The sequence below is a fragment of the Hemitrygon akajei genome, chromosome 5 (genome assembly GCF_048418815.1).
Source record: "Hemitrygon akajei chromosome 5, sHemAka1.3, whole genome shotgun sequence".
Taxonomy (NCBI): domain Eukaryota; kingdom Metazoa; phylum Chordata; class Chondrichthyes; order Myliobatiformes; family Dasyatidae; genus Hemitrygon; species Hemitrygon akajei.
In genome coordinates this window covers 99883905-99896601 of record NC_133128.1, presented here as the reverse complement: position 1 = coordinate 99896601, position 12697 = coordinate 99883905, and the positions used below count along the sequence as shown (strand labels likewise).

At 42.2% G+C, this 12697-nt stretch overlaps 1 protein-coding gene across 2 annotated transcripts in view; it reads left to right on the top strand.

The window, feature by feature from the left end:
• The window catches only part of slc49a4 (solute carrier family 49 member 4), a 148585-nt gene that overhangs the window by 51687 nt on the left and 84201 nt on the right, over positions 1–12697 (top strand). For both annotated transcript variants that reach the window (XM_073046136.1, XM_073046137.1), the window contains exon 2: positions 9265–9358. In XM_073046136.1, the coding sequence (XP_072902237.1) occupies positions 9265–9358 (94 nt within the window). The remainder of the gene's footprint in view (positions 1–9264; positions 9359–12697) is intronic.

The following is a 12697-nucleotide window of genomic DNA, read 5'->3' as shown; positions in this document are numbered from 1 at the left end:
TTGCTATTTTAGTCAGCCATGCTCCCCATCCTCCGAGTCTACTTTCTAACCAGTCAAATAACTGATGTCCGAACCCTGCGTTCTGTTTGACCTCCGTCCGCAGATTCTTTAACTTATTCATTGCTCTGGTGAAAGACCCTTCTGGGCTAGTATTGTTCGGTATGAAAGTGCAGCATTGTTCTCCAAACATTACACACACACCCCCTTTCTCTACCAAAAGCCAATCCAGTACCTGTCTGTTTTGCCACGCCACCCTGCTAGTTGCATCTAGCTGTTGCCTTAAGGCCTCCAGTGCATCATAGGTGTAGTTAATGAACCTCTGTTGATTATAGTATATATAGTATATCCATTCAACATTTTTGCTTACCCCTATCACAGGTATGATAGCTTCCCAGTGAGCATCTCATGCGGTGGCAGGCATGTCATTCGATTAGTTTGCATGCGGTAACTCATCAATGCTAACGGTAAAGCATCGACCCAATTAAGTTTAGTATCTGCACAAATTTTGTTTAGTTTGGCTTTCAGGGTTCCATTAATTCTCTCTACCATGCCCTGCGACTGAGGGTGGTATACACATCCAAACCTTTGCTTTATCCTCAGCGCCTGTAGTACCAGTTTGACCACTTTCTAGATAAAAGCTGAACCATTGTCTGAGCTAACTTCTGTAAGGTATTCCAAACCTTGGGATCACTTCATTTGTCAGGAATTTTACCAATGTCTTTATCATGTCTACGTAATCGATCACTAAATGTTTAAATGGTCCTTCAGGTACAGGAATATGACCTATTGGGGTTGTAATTCCCTTCCGAACATTATTTTGTGCGCATACCTCACACTGTGACAAAACAAAGTCCACTGAAGCCTGTAAATAAAGGTGACCAAAAACCATCCTTCTTTATTTTCCTTATCACTTCCCCCCTTGCACAATGGTCCATCCCATGCGCTTCTGAAATCAGAATCGTCAGTAGAAGGGTGGGCGCTACCAATAAACCGTCTTCCGTGCTCCACAAGCCTTCCGGGTTCTGCTTGGCCCCCCTTTTTCTCCACATTGTCTGTTCCGCCAAAGTTGCCTTACCTTGTATTTCAATTAGGTCCTCTATGTCAGGTTCTGGAGTTAGGCTTACCTGGGGGGCAATGACAGCTGACGTACATCCAGACGCTTTTCTAGCTGCCTCGTCTGCAGCTTGATTTTCCTTTGTTATTACATCGTTTCCCTTTTTATGTGCCTGGCATTTTACTATAGCCAATGCTTTAGGTTTCATTATGGCTTTTATTAAGTCTAGAATTTGCTGACAATGTTGTATGGGATCTCCGCTACTTTTTTTAAAACCTCTCTGCTTCCACACTGCCCCGAACAAATGGCATACTCCGTGAGCATATGCTGGATCAGTATAGATGTCTACTTTCTTGCCTTCCATCATTTCACACGCAGCTGTCAGGGCTTTGATTGCTGCTAGTTGGGCGGAACACGGTTGGGGACATGGCTCCATCCTAATAATCTTATAGCTCGACTGATCCTGCTGCACCACTGAGAATCCTGCGTGATTTCCATCATAATCCCTATAACAAGAGCCATCTATGAACAGAACCTTTTTATCTATCTCCTCCAGTGGTTCTGACCGTAAATCTGCTCTTAATTTGGCAAATGCCATCGTCTTCCCTACACAATCATGGGGTTCTTCTTCATAGTCTAAAGGGACAAAATCGGCTATATTACTGGTAGTGCATCTCTGTATAGTTATGTCAGGAAATGTCAATAGCATCTGATACGCTACTATCCTGGCTGGCGTCAGCACAAATTTCCCTCTTTCCAGCAGTTCTGCTACTTTGTGGTGTGTGTACAGAGTTACAGGATAGTCCAGGGTTACCGATGATGCCTTTTCATATGCATAGTACAGCGCCGCCAATCCCTGATAACAGGGTGGGTACCCCTGAGCCACCTCATCTAGTCTCGTACTGTAGTATGCTATCGGCTGCTTTGCTTTTCCTGTGCCTGTCTCTTGTGTTAGAACCGCTGTAACATAACCCTCCTGTCGATTGGATACATACAAATAAAAAACCTTCTCGTAATTAGGCAAAGCTAATGCTGGTGCTGACTGCAATTCCTGCTTAATAGTACTGAAAGCTATCTCCGCCTCTCCATTCCACTGTAAGCCGTTCTTCAAATTTGTATGTCCTGCTTCTTTCATTATCTTTCTTAAAGGTGCCACAATCTCAGCATATTCTCCTATCCAATCTGAGCTGTACCCTGCCATTCCCAAAAATGTCATCATCTGCCCTACAGTCTGGGGTTTTGGGGCCTTAGCTATCGCCTCAATCTGATCTGGTGCTATCGCCTTCACTCCCTTGGATATTACCCTGCCTAAGTGCTCCACTTGCTGCGTGCAGAATTGCAGTTTCTTTTTGGATACTTTATGTCCTCCGTGTGCTAGCTTCTCTAACAGAGTTATAGTGTCCTGCTTACACTGTTCCTCGCTGTGGGCGCAAATCAACAGGTCATCCACATATTGTAACAATGTACTTTCCAATGGCATGCCCTCTAGGTCTGCCTTCAATACCTGATTAAAAATGTGTGGTGAATGTTTAAATCCTTGCGGCATTCTGGTATAGGTATACTGAGCACCTCTGTAAGTAAATGCAAACACTGACTCTGCTCAGCCAGAGGAATGCTGAAGAAAGCCGAACACAAATCGATCACTGAAAAGTAACTTGCTTCTGGAGTAACATTAGTCAAAAGCGTGTGTGGGTTGGGGACTACCGCTGGCCAGTCCTCTACCACATCGTTTACCGCTTGCAAATCATGCACCAATCTCCACTTAGATTTATCTGCTTTTAAGACCGGCAACAACGGGGTATTGCATGGACTGTTTGTTCTTTTAAGCACTCCTATTTCAAGCAACCCCTGCACTGTCGACGCTATTCCCTCTTCTGCTTCTGGTCTTAGTGGGTATTGTGGTCTCCTGGGTGGAATTGCTCCTTTTTTCAGCTTTATTTCCATCGGACTAGCTGTTTTTATTTTTCCTACGTCCGTGTCATGCTGTGACCACAGAATAGACGGCAACTCATCTAACCTTTTATCTTTCTGCTGGCCTCTTTCCTTTCCCAGCACGGGCATGTGTGGGTAGGGAGTTATTTCGACCTCTCTCACTGTCCCTACCATATCTACACTTACCATTATTTTAATACAATTGTTGTCTTCTGATATCCACACCTCTGGCATGATTTTCCTCCACACTGTTACGGTTTCAGCACTCTTAACTAAAGGTCCTAAGTCTTTAGACTGATATCCCTTATTTACCAACAACGTTACATGGGGCGCCGCCTCCGGTATCCTGTACCATTTTTCTAAAAAGGTGTTCCACTTAACTTGTAAAGCTGCCCCTTGCTTTCCAATTATCACAGCCTCCCCTTCCAGGTGCTGCTGGGTACATGCCTCTAGGTGCCATCTCTCCTCTAACTCCCTGTTCTGAGTCTCGTCAAAAATCACTGTACAATGTAGCTCAGATTTGGGCACTACAGCCCTGGGTAATACAGCCTGCACGCCCTTTTTCCATTTTTCCCAGGTTTCCTGAATCTGGTCTGCGATGTCTCCTATCCAAAAGACATTGGCCTTCTTGTCTTCTCGCACTATCAATTGAGCCCCTGCTCTTTTCACACTCAGCCCATTTCTGGTGCATTCTAATTTTAATTCCAGTTTCAACAAGGCATCTCTGCCTAACAAATTAATCGGAGTTCCTTTAATTACTAGCACCGGCAAAACAATTTCTTTATTTCCCATTCTCAACCGCACTGGAGCCGTGCACTGTGTCAACTGTGTTTTCCCCGAGAACCCTACCGTCTTAATAAACTTTCCTAACATGTGAAGGTGAAGAGCATACTGTGGCTGTACGCAAAATCTATCATCATTGGTGTCAGTTGCCCTTCTAAAATAACCTGAACAATGGGTTCCTCATCTGCCTCCCCTTTGCCCATAGCTTCTCTGTCCCCCTCCTTGGAACTTCCAGTCCTGTCTGGGCGGTTTGAATTTAGTCTGTTCCTGTTAGGGCATTTGTGGGAATGCTCCCTCAAAGTTACTTATTGGCATGGGGTTTTCCAGCCCTTGTCTTATAGTATGATCGGTCCCTTCATATAGCAGTGTTTTGTCGAGCTCGATGGCTGTACTCGAACCAGTGGTTGTTGGCAGCATCTTTTTATTTTTCTCTTTTTCCTTCTTTTTGAGTTCTTCGAGCTGCATTTGTATTAACTTTCTTTGCACCTGTTCCTGCTGCTCAGCCAATCTTTGTTTGTCTTTCCGGTATTTCTCAACCGCATGGACTACGTGGTCTCTAAATTCTTGTGGGGTCTTTGACGTTAGCCCAACCACCTCCTCCAGTTTGGATTTTACTTGTGGCGGCATTGCATCCAAAATGCTATGTCGGAACAGTGAGGTCATAAATAAGCTATTCTCCACCTCTTGCTCTGTCTCCAGTCTCCACCTTTTCAACTGGTTTTCTACGTAGGCTGCTGGGTTTTCAGTGTCTCCCAGTGGATCCCCTTTTAAGGCTTTGGGGTCCACTTTGGGTGGATAAAGCTTTCTGAGGGCCTGCCATACCCTCTGCCTCACTCTGTCAAACCCATCTCCATCAGTTCTTGGGTCGTTCAAGTTTACTATGCCAGCCATTTCCATTAGTTCGTTAAATTTGGAGGTTCCCATCAACCTTATCAACAGTGCCTTCAAATCTCCCATAGCCAATAATCGTCCCGCTGTTTCTTCTTCAAAGGCTCTAATCCGTTTCCCTGCTCCTTCATGTAAATTGGGCAGAGTGTTTTTCAGCCCTTCTAGGTCCTGGGATCCCCAAAGGATATACTGCACTTGTCCTGATCCTTTAACTAACAACGGCATCATTCTTCCTGCTCCTTCCCACCTGCCCTGGCTTTCCTCCTCACCTGACTCCCCATCTGTCTCAGGGTATGTCTTTACTGCCTCCCACACAAATGTCTCCGGGGTTCCGCTCTTCCCTCGGCCTCCCTGTGGAGTCCTTCCTTTCTGTCTGTATTCAATACCTGGTTGGCCCCTAGAATATTTTCCGCATCTCTCCTGGCAATCCTCTTTTAGTAACTTATCTGGCTCTCTCTCTACTTCAGCAAGTCGCTCCCCTACTGCCTCCTTCTTTCCTTCTAGGGTTATGCCTCCTACCTCTTCCCCACAAATTCTCACATCCTCTCTCTCTCTCTCTCTCTCTCTCTCTCCACTTAACTCTTGCTCCTCCAATGAGTCACCTTTTCTAGTCTGTTTATTTCTATGGTATAATCGATACTCCTCATACTCCTTTTCCTCTCTCAAGTATTTCATCCGTTCAATCTGTTCTTGCATTTCTCTCTGACCCTGTTCTATCTTTATCCTTTCTGCCTGTATCTCCTTCCATATCGCCGCTCTTTCCTTCTCGTATTGTTTTTTTTTATTATCCCAAACTTGGACTTCTCCCTACATGTTTACTGTTCCCGTCAGCAGGGGGCACTGCTTAGGGGTTCCTTCGCATCCGGGTACGGAGCTGAAGCCAGCTTCTCATCACACCCTTCTTTCTCTTTAATAGGTTGTCTCTCCAGCACCTTAGTGTCTTCCTCGCTTGTAATCAATATTCTACCTGTCCTCCTCAGCCTTTCTCCCTCCGTTCTGAAGAGTTTTAGCACTTCCATTTCTCGTTCTCTTTTTTGCTCTCTTTTCTTAGATTTATCTTTTGATTTGTAATTTTTAATTACCGTAGATGTCGGATTATAAGCCGCTACTTTTTTCCCATGCTTTGAACAGCATTGAACATAGCGGCTTATAATAAGGTGCGGCTAATAGAAAGTTTTTTCCCATGCCGCCAAAACATTTTGCCTCGTAACAGTAGACCAATAAAATTGATGAGTAGTTCACAGAGGTCCAATGAAATTGTACGATAAATCAAGCGCACTTCACAAATTATTGTAAATCAGCCATTTGTACTCACCCTCATCAACATGGAAAACACTCGAAGAAAAGCATATGATGCAGCTTTTAAGTTAAAGGCAATCAATCTGGCGGTTGAACAAGGAAATCGAGCTGCTGCGCGTAATCTTGGCATACATGAATCGATGGTGAGACGGTGGAGATTTAATTTGGGACTGCCGCTTCAGGTCAGGAATGGCTCACGTGATATTAGACAGCAGTACAAGGGAGGGAGGGAGCGAAACTGAGGATTCCGCTGCACCGAAACTACTAGCGATTCAGTAAACAAAAAAACAGTAAAACTCGTGTGTGAATGGTATCGGGCCAATAAGGACACAAGTGTCCGATGTTACCAAATACCGGTAGGTATAACAAAGTTTAGCCTTACCAAATATGTGTAGCGAGGGTTTGGTTTGGGGGAAAAAGGAGTATAAATAAGAACAGAATGTAAGGGGAAGGCAAAACGCGTTCTGCAATAAAGCCACGCTGCACTGTAATCCGGTGTTGGTTGTCTCTCTTCCAAAACGAACACAGGGCAGAATTTGAAGCCCAACACGTGTAATATCTTTCTGTGTAAATATCTCATATTACAAGCGGCCGAAAATTCGGTGCGCCGAAAATCCGGTCCGCCGGAAATCCAGTGCACCGAAAATCCGGTCCGCCGGAAATCCAGTGCGCCGAAAATCCGTTCCGCCTGAAATTCGGTGCGGCCTAAAATCCGAAGCGGCCTGTATAATAAAAAAAATGATTTTATTTCTAAAATTAGAGCCAGCGGCTTTTAATCAGGTGCGCTCTGTAGTCCGGAATCTACGGTAGTCCCTCCATTTCTTCGCACAAACTTACATCAAATGTTCCTTCTATTGGCCACTTTGGGACCAGGTTTTTGGTTCTTTTTTCCCATTTTTCTGAAGTTTTTGTGATCTCATTTTGAAAAAATGGGAATTTTTTGCTCAGAATCTCTACTGCTGTTCCTTTACCTGTCATGTTATTCTCTCTTGTTAAGGTATTTCAGAGATTCACAGTTTGTTTACTGGATAATATTATTTACTCTAATTCTACACCTATTCTAACACCTCGCCCGAGCAGACCCTTCTCTCTTGAGGCGGTAACCACGAGGACTTTCTACCCTAATTTTATTCTAACACCTCGCCCGAGCAGACCCTCCTCTCTTGAGGCAGTAACCACGAGGACTTTCTACCCTAATTCTATTCTAACACCTCGCCCGAGCAGACCCTTCTCTCTTGAGGCGGTAACCACGAGGACTTTCTACCCTAATTCTGTTCTAACACCTCGCCCGAGCAGACCCTTCTCTCTTGAGGCGGTAACCACGAGGACTTTCTACCCTAATTCTATTCTAACACCTCGCCCGAGCAGACCCTTCTCTCTTGAGGCGGTAACCACGAGGACTTTCTACTCTTAATTCTATTCTAACACCTACCCCGAGCAGACCCTTCTCTCTTAAGGCGGTAACCATGAGGACTTTCTACTCTAATTCTATTCTAACACCTCGCCCGAGCAGACCCTTCTCTCTTAAGGCGGTAACCACGAGGACTTTCTACCCTAATTCTATTCTAACACCTCGCCCGAGCAGACCCTTCTCTTTTAAGGCGGTAACCACGAGGACTTTTTCTTAACGTATTAACTTATTTGTACTTACCCTCACTGCAGTGTTCTTGAGCAATCCTCTGAGCCTCCTCCGTTAATCCCCAATTCTGCCAGATTCTTTGGACCGGAGAGACCCTTCGGCAGTGGTTCCACACTTCTGAGACTCCAAGACCTCCCCAAAGCCAACAGAATTCTTAGTCCAAATTGTCGCAAAAAGCGCTTTCCTTTTGTTTGGGTGCACCCTTAATTCTGTTAGCCTTGTGGGGGTCCCTAGAGGACCGCGAAGCGTTCCCAATCTGCCGTTTCCTTTCCGCGGGTCTCTATCCGATCCTGTTCGTGACGCCAATTATGTCGTGGTTTTTCGTGCCTTACAAATGACCAGGAGACGCAGAAGATTCTTCAAGAAGGGTTAAACTTTAATTTGCAAATCAAAGCTGAGACAGTCATTGAACTAGTCGCTGATTGCCCACCGATCCTCAGACACGGCGGCTTTTAAAGCAAACTCTAGCTGCATTTTACACGTGCTGCATGTACACTGTGCATAGCAAATAATAAACTCAGAACTGAGCACTGTTCTAATCTACATTTCTTTAGTTCTTTAGCTACCTCTCATTAACACACCATTGTCTTCCACATTTTTAAGATCTCTGTCTCCTACCAAATTGAATACATGCATAGAAAATAATAAACTCAGAACTGAGCAATGTTCTAATCTACATCTCTTAGCTACCTTTCTTTAACACACCATTGTCATCTTCAGACTGCAGTCTCCTACCAAATTGGGTACATGCATAGCAAATAGGAAAACTCAGAACTGAGCAATGTTCTAATCTACATTTCTTTAGCTCTTTAGTTACCTCTACATTCCTAAGATTTCATTCTACTAAATTGAGTACATTCATAGCAAATAACTGAGTTTATACTTTTATACTCCAATACGTGTACGTGCGTATGCATCTGCGTACGTACGCGTGTACGTGCCGATTTTTTTCCTCCAAATCGATTTTGGCTAGCAGTCTTCCCGAGATTGATAAGTGAAACTACACCATACCTACAATATTTCTACTTTATATAGGGTGTATATTTATCATATCATTCCTGCTTTTACTATATGTTTAGTGTTATTTTAGGTTTTATGTGTTAATTGCTTTAATTTGGTAGGTTTTTTTTGGGTCTGGGAACGCTCAGAAATTTTTCCTATATAAATTAATGGTAATTGCTTCTTTGATTTATGACATTTTGGATTACAAACGGTTTCATTGGAACACTCTACCTTCGGATGCTGGGGGGAAACTTGTACTCTGAAACTTCCTTGTGCCATAAAACTTGAGACAATCTGGTAACACACCATTAAGAAATGGTCCATAATCTAACTCACCTGGAAAATGTGCACCATATTGCCCTCTGATGCTCTGGCACACAAGTTCACGTTTTAAGTTACCATATTCTTTGTTACAATACACTGTAATATCTAAAAAGAGTGAATTAGAATTGTATTTCTCTAATAATAACATAAAGAAATAATCAAATTACATCTAATAGCTTGTCCATCATCACCATCTTGTTTGTTATGACCATTGAGAGGATGTGTGGGAAAATGGAGATACTTTATTTGAAATTTCCTTCTGCTGTTACTATGCAAGTGTGCTCTATTTTTCAATGGTTTTTGTTGCATTCGTATTTGATTTTAAATTTTTCTTTCTTCACAGGTCTGAGGCTAACTGTGGTTCTCACTGCCTTGCTAATGATGCTTGGCACCTTGCTGAGATGTATTCCCATGAATAATCAATTAACCAAAAGATGGTAAGTTGATGCTCTAGTGGCTAATTGTTTAAAGTGAGATAATTTGTTTGCATTCTGTAACTAACTACGACAAATTAGAATGCACCTATAATCACGTGATGCTGTGAAATACTGTAGTACAATGCAATAGCAGCATTTGCACTGGAATTCTGCGGCTTGGAAGTTGCAGTCTTCAAAATTAACATCACAAGATGAAAGCAAAATTGTTTAGTAATTTCCAAGAGATATAAGTTAACAAAATGGGATTTAAAATTAATTGGAATGCAAAACATGTTTTTCTATTTCTTCTGATGTGGTTCAAATTTGACTTTTAACAAATACAGCAGAACAAGCAAACCTTTTAGCTGAGTGCCAAGAGTTCATATTTTAACTAAATGATTTTGAAACCTAATTATAGCTCCAAACAGTTGAACAAGAATGATAAAATCTGTATATTAAAAAGCACTGTAGCTTGATATTTGCTTTGTGTAATTTTTTTGACCTTTATTTTAAACAAAGGCAATAATATTCCTTTTATCTTCACCAACCCAAGTACACAAGTTTTGGTTTATATTTAATCTGAATGAATATATGTAAGTATATAGAGAAAGCACGTTTGTAGTATAAAGCAAAAATATAATTGTGTTATTCTTTTTGACATTCATTAAAGGTTTTAGTATTAAATTATATCCTTTCAAGATTATACAGTTCTTTAGTACAAACATGATTTATTTTATGGCTTGCCTAATGATTCTATCAGTTACGTTTTCCTAATAGTTTTTATTGAATTGAAGTTAACTATCGTGCACATCCTTCTGTACACTTGGGAGTATCTAGAAAATGCTGACTGTAGTGCATTTGACAATAAGATCTGTTCAACATCCAGGAAACATAATTTCTGAGGTTAATATATTGAATGAACCTTGTTCATTGTTGCTGAGTCTGGATCCTGGAGCTCCCATTTCAAATACACTGCAGAGGATGTTTATCAGATGCACTACAGCAGCTGTAAGTGCCTTTACCTCTGTGTTCTTGAGTACAGTTAGGGATACACCCCAGAGTTCTGAAAGAGGTGGCTGAAGAGAACGTGGAAGCATCCATAATCATCTTTCAAGAATCACTATGGACGACTGGAAAATTGCAAATGTCACTCCACTCTTCAAGAAGAGAGAGAGGTAGAAGAAAGGGAAAATAGGGCAGTTAGTCTGCCCTCAGTGTTTGGAAGATCTTGGAGTTTTGATTGTTAAGGATGAGATCTCAGGGTACTTGGAGGTACATGATAAAATAGGCTATAGTCAACATGGTTTTCTCAAAGGAAAATCTTGCCTGACAAATCTGTTGGAATTCTTTGAAGAAATAACAAGTAGGATAGACAAAGGAGAATCAGTTGATGTTGTGTACATGGATTTTCAAAAGGCATTCAACAAGGTGCCACACATGAGGCGGCTTAACTAGCTACAAGCCCATGGTATTACAGGAAAGATTCTATCATAGATAAATAAGTGGCTAGTTGGCAAGGGGCAAAGAGAGGGAGTAAAGGGAGCCTTTTCTGGTTGGCTGATGGTGAATAGTGCTATTCCATGGGGGTCTGTGTTGAGAACAATTCTTTTTATGTCAGTGATTTGGATGATGGAATTGATGACTTTGCTGTAAAGTTTGCAGACAATATGAAGATAGGTGGAGGGACAGGTAGTTTTGAGGAAGTAGGCTACAGAAGAACTTGGACAGATTGGGAGAATGGGCAAAGAAATAGCAGATGGAATACAGTGTCGGCAAGTATATGGTCATGAACTTTTATAGAAGAAGTGAAAGGGTTGACTATTTCCTAAATGGAGAGAAAATTTTAAAAAAATGGGTGCAGAAGGGACTTGGGAATCCTTGTTCAGGATTCCCTAAAGATTAATTTGCAGGTTTGTCTGTGGATAGTATTCATTTCAAGGGGACTAGAATATAAAAGCAAGGATGTAATGTTAAGACTTTATAAAACACTGGTGAGGCCTCACTTGGAGTATTATGAGCAGTTTTGGGCCCTTATCCTAGAAAGAACATGCTGAAACGGGAGAGTGTTCAAAAGAGGTTCACAAAAATGATTCCAGGATTAAATGGCTAGTCAAATGAAGAGTGTTCGATGGCTCTGGTCCTGTATTCACTACAGTTCAGAAGAATGAGGGGTGACCTCATTGAAATCTATTGAATGTAGAGCAAATATGGAGAGGATGTTTCCTATGATAGTAGAGTTTGTCCAGAGGACATGGCCATAGAATAGAGGGGACATCCTTTGAAGAAAAGGTTCAGGATTGAAGATAGTATTTGCCTTTATTAGCAGCATTGTTTGTGAAACATACTAGCATGGATAGAAGATTGCTTTCTGCCAGTCAGCCAGAGATTGGGAATAAAGGGGGCCTTTTTTGGTTGGCTGCGGGTGACCAGTGGTGTTATGTAGGAGTAGGTGTTGGGATGGTTTCTGTTTATGTTGTATGTCGGTGATTTGCATAACAGAATCAATGGCTTTATGGCCAATTTGCAGATGATACAGAGATAGATGGAGGGGCAGGTAGTGTTGAGGAAGTAGAGAGTTGCAGAAGGATTTAAAACATTAGGAGAATGTGTAAAGAAGTGGCAGATGGAATATAATGTAGCCTCTTGCCTGATGTGGATGGGGCCAAACAGTTCATGAGCAGGATGGGTGGGATCCTTCATGATGTTTATGGCTTTTCTCTGGCACCTTCTGTAGTCCTTCAAGTCATGTCAAGTCACTTTTATTGTCATTTCGACCATGACTGCTGGGACAGTAGATAGTAAAAATGAGAACGTTTTTCAGGACCATGGTGTTACATGACACAGTACAAAAACTAGACTGATCTACGTAAAAAAAAACAGAGAAAGCTACACTAGACTACAGACCTACACAGGACTATATAAAGTGCACAAAAACAGTGCAGGCATTGTAATAAATAATAAACAGGACAATAGGGCAAGGTGTCAGTCCAGGCCTCGGGTATTGAGGAGTCTGATAGCTTGGGGGAAGAAGTCCTTGATGGCGGGTAGGCTGCTGCTGCTGCTGCACTGGGCAGTTTTAACATCCTTTGTAGAGCCTTCCTGTCTGTCACAGTATGATTAATGTACTGTGCAGTTAAGCAGCTTCTTAGGACATTCTCTACTGCACATCTGTAGAATGATGTGAGTATAGATGTCAAAGGGAAATAATTGCCTCACCTCTGTCTTAGCCTGGTGTATTGTGTGCAATTTTAGTTGTCCTTCTGAAATGTTATATGCTTGCCATGGACAGAGTACAGTAAAGATTCAATAGCGTGGTTCCTTGGATAAAAGATTTACTGTATAAGGCAAGATTGAACTAGC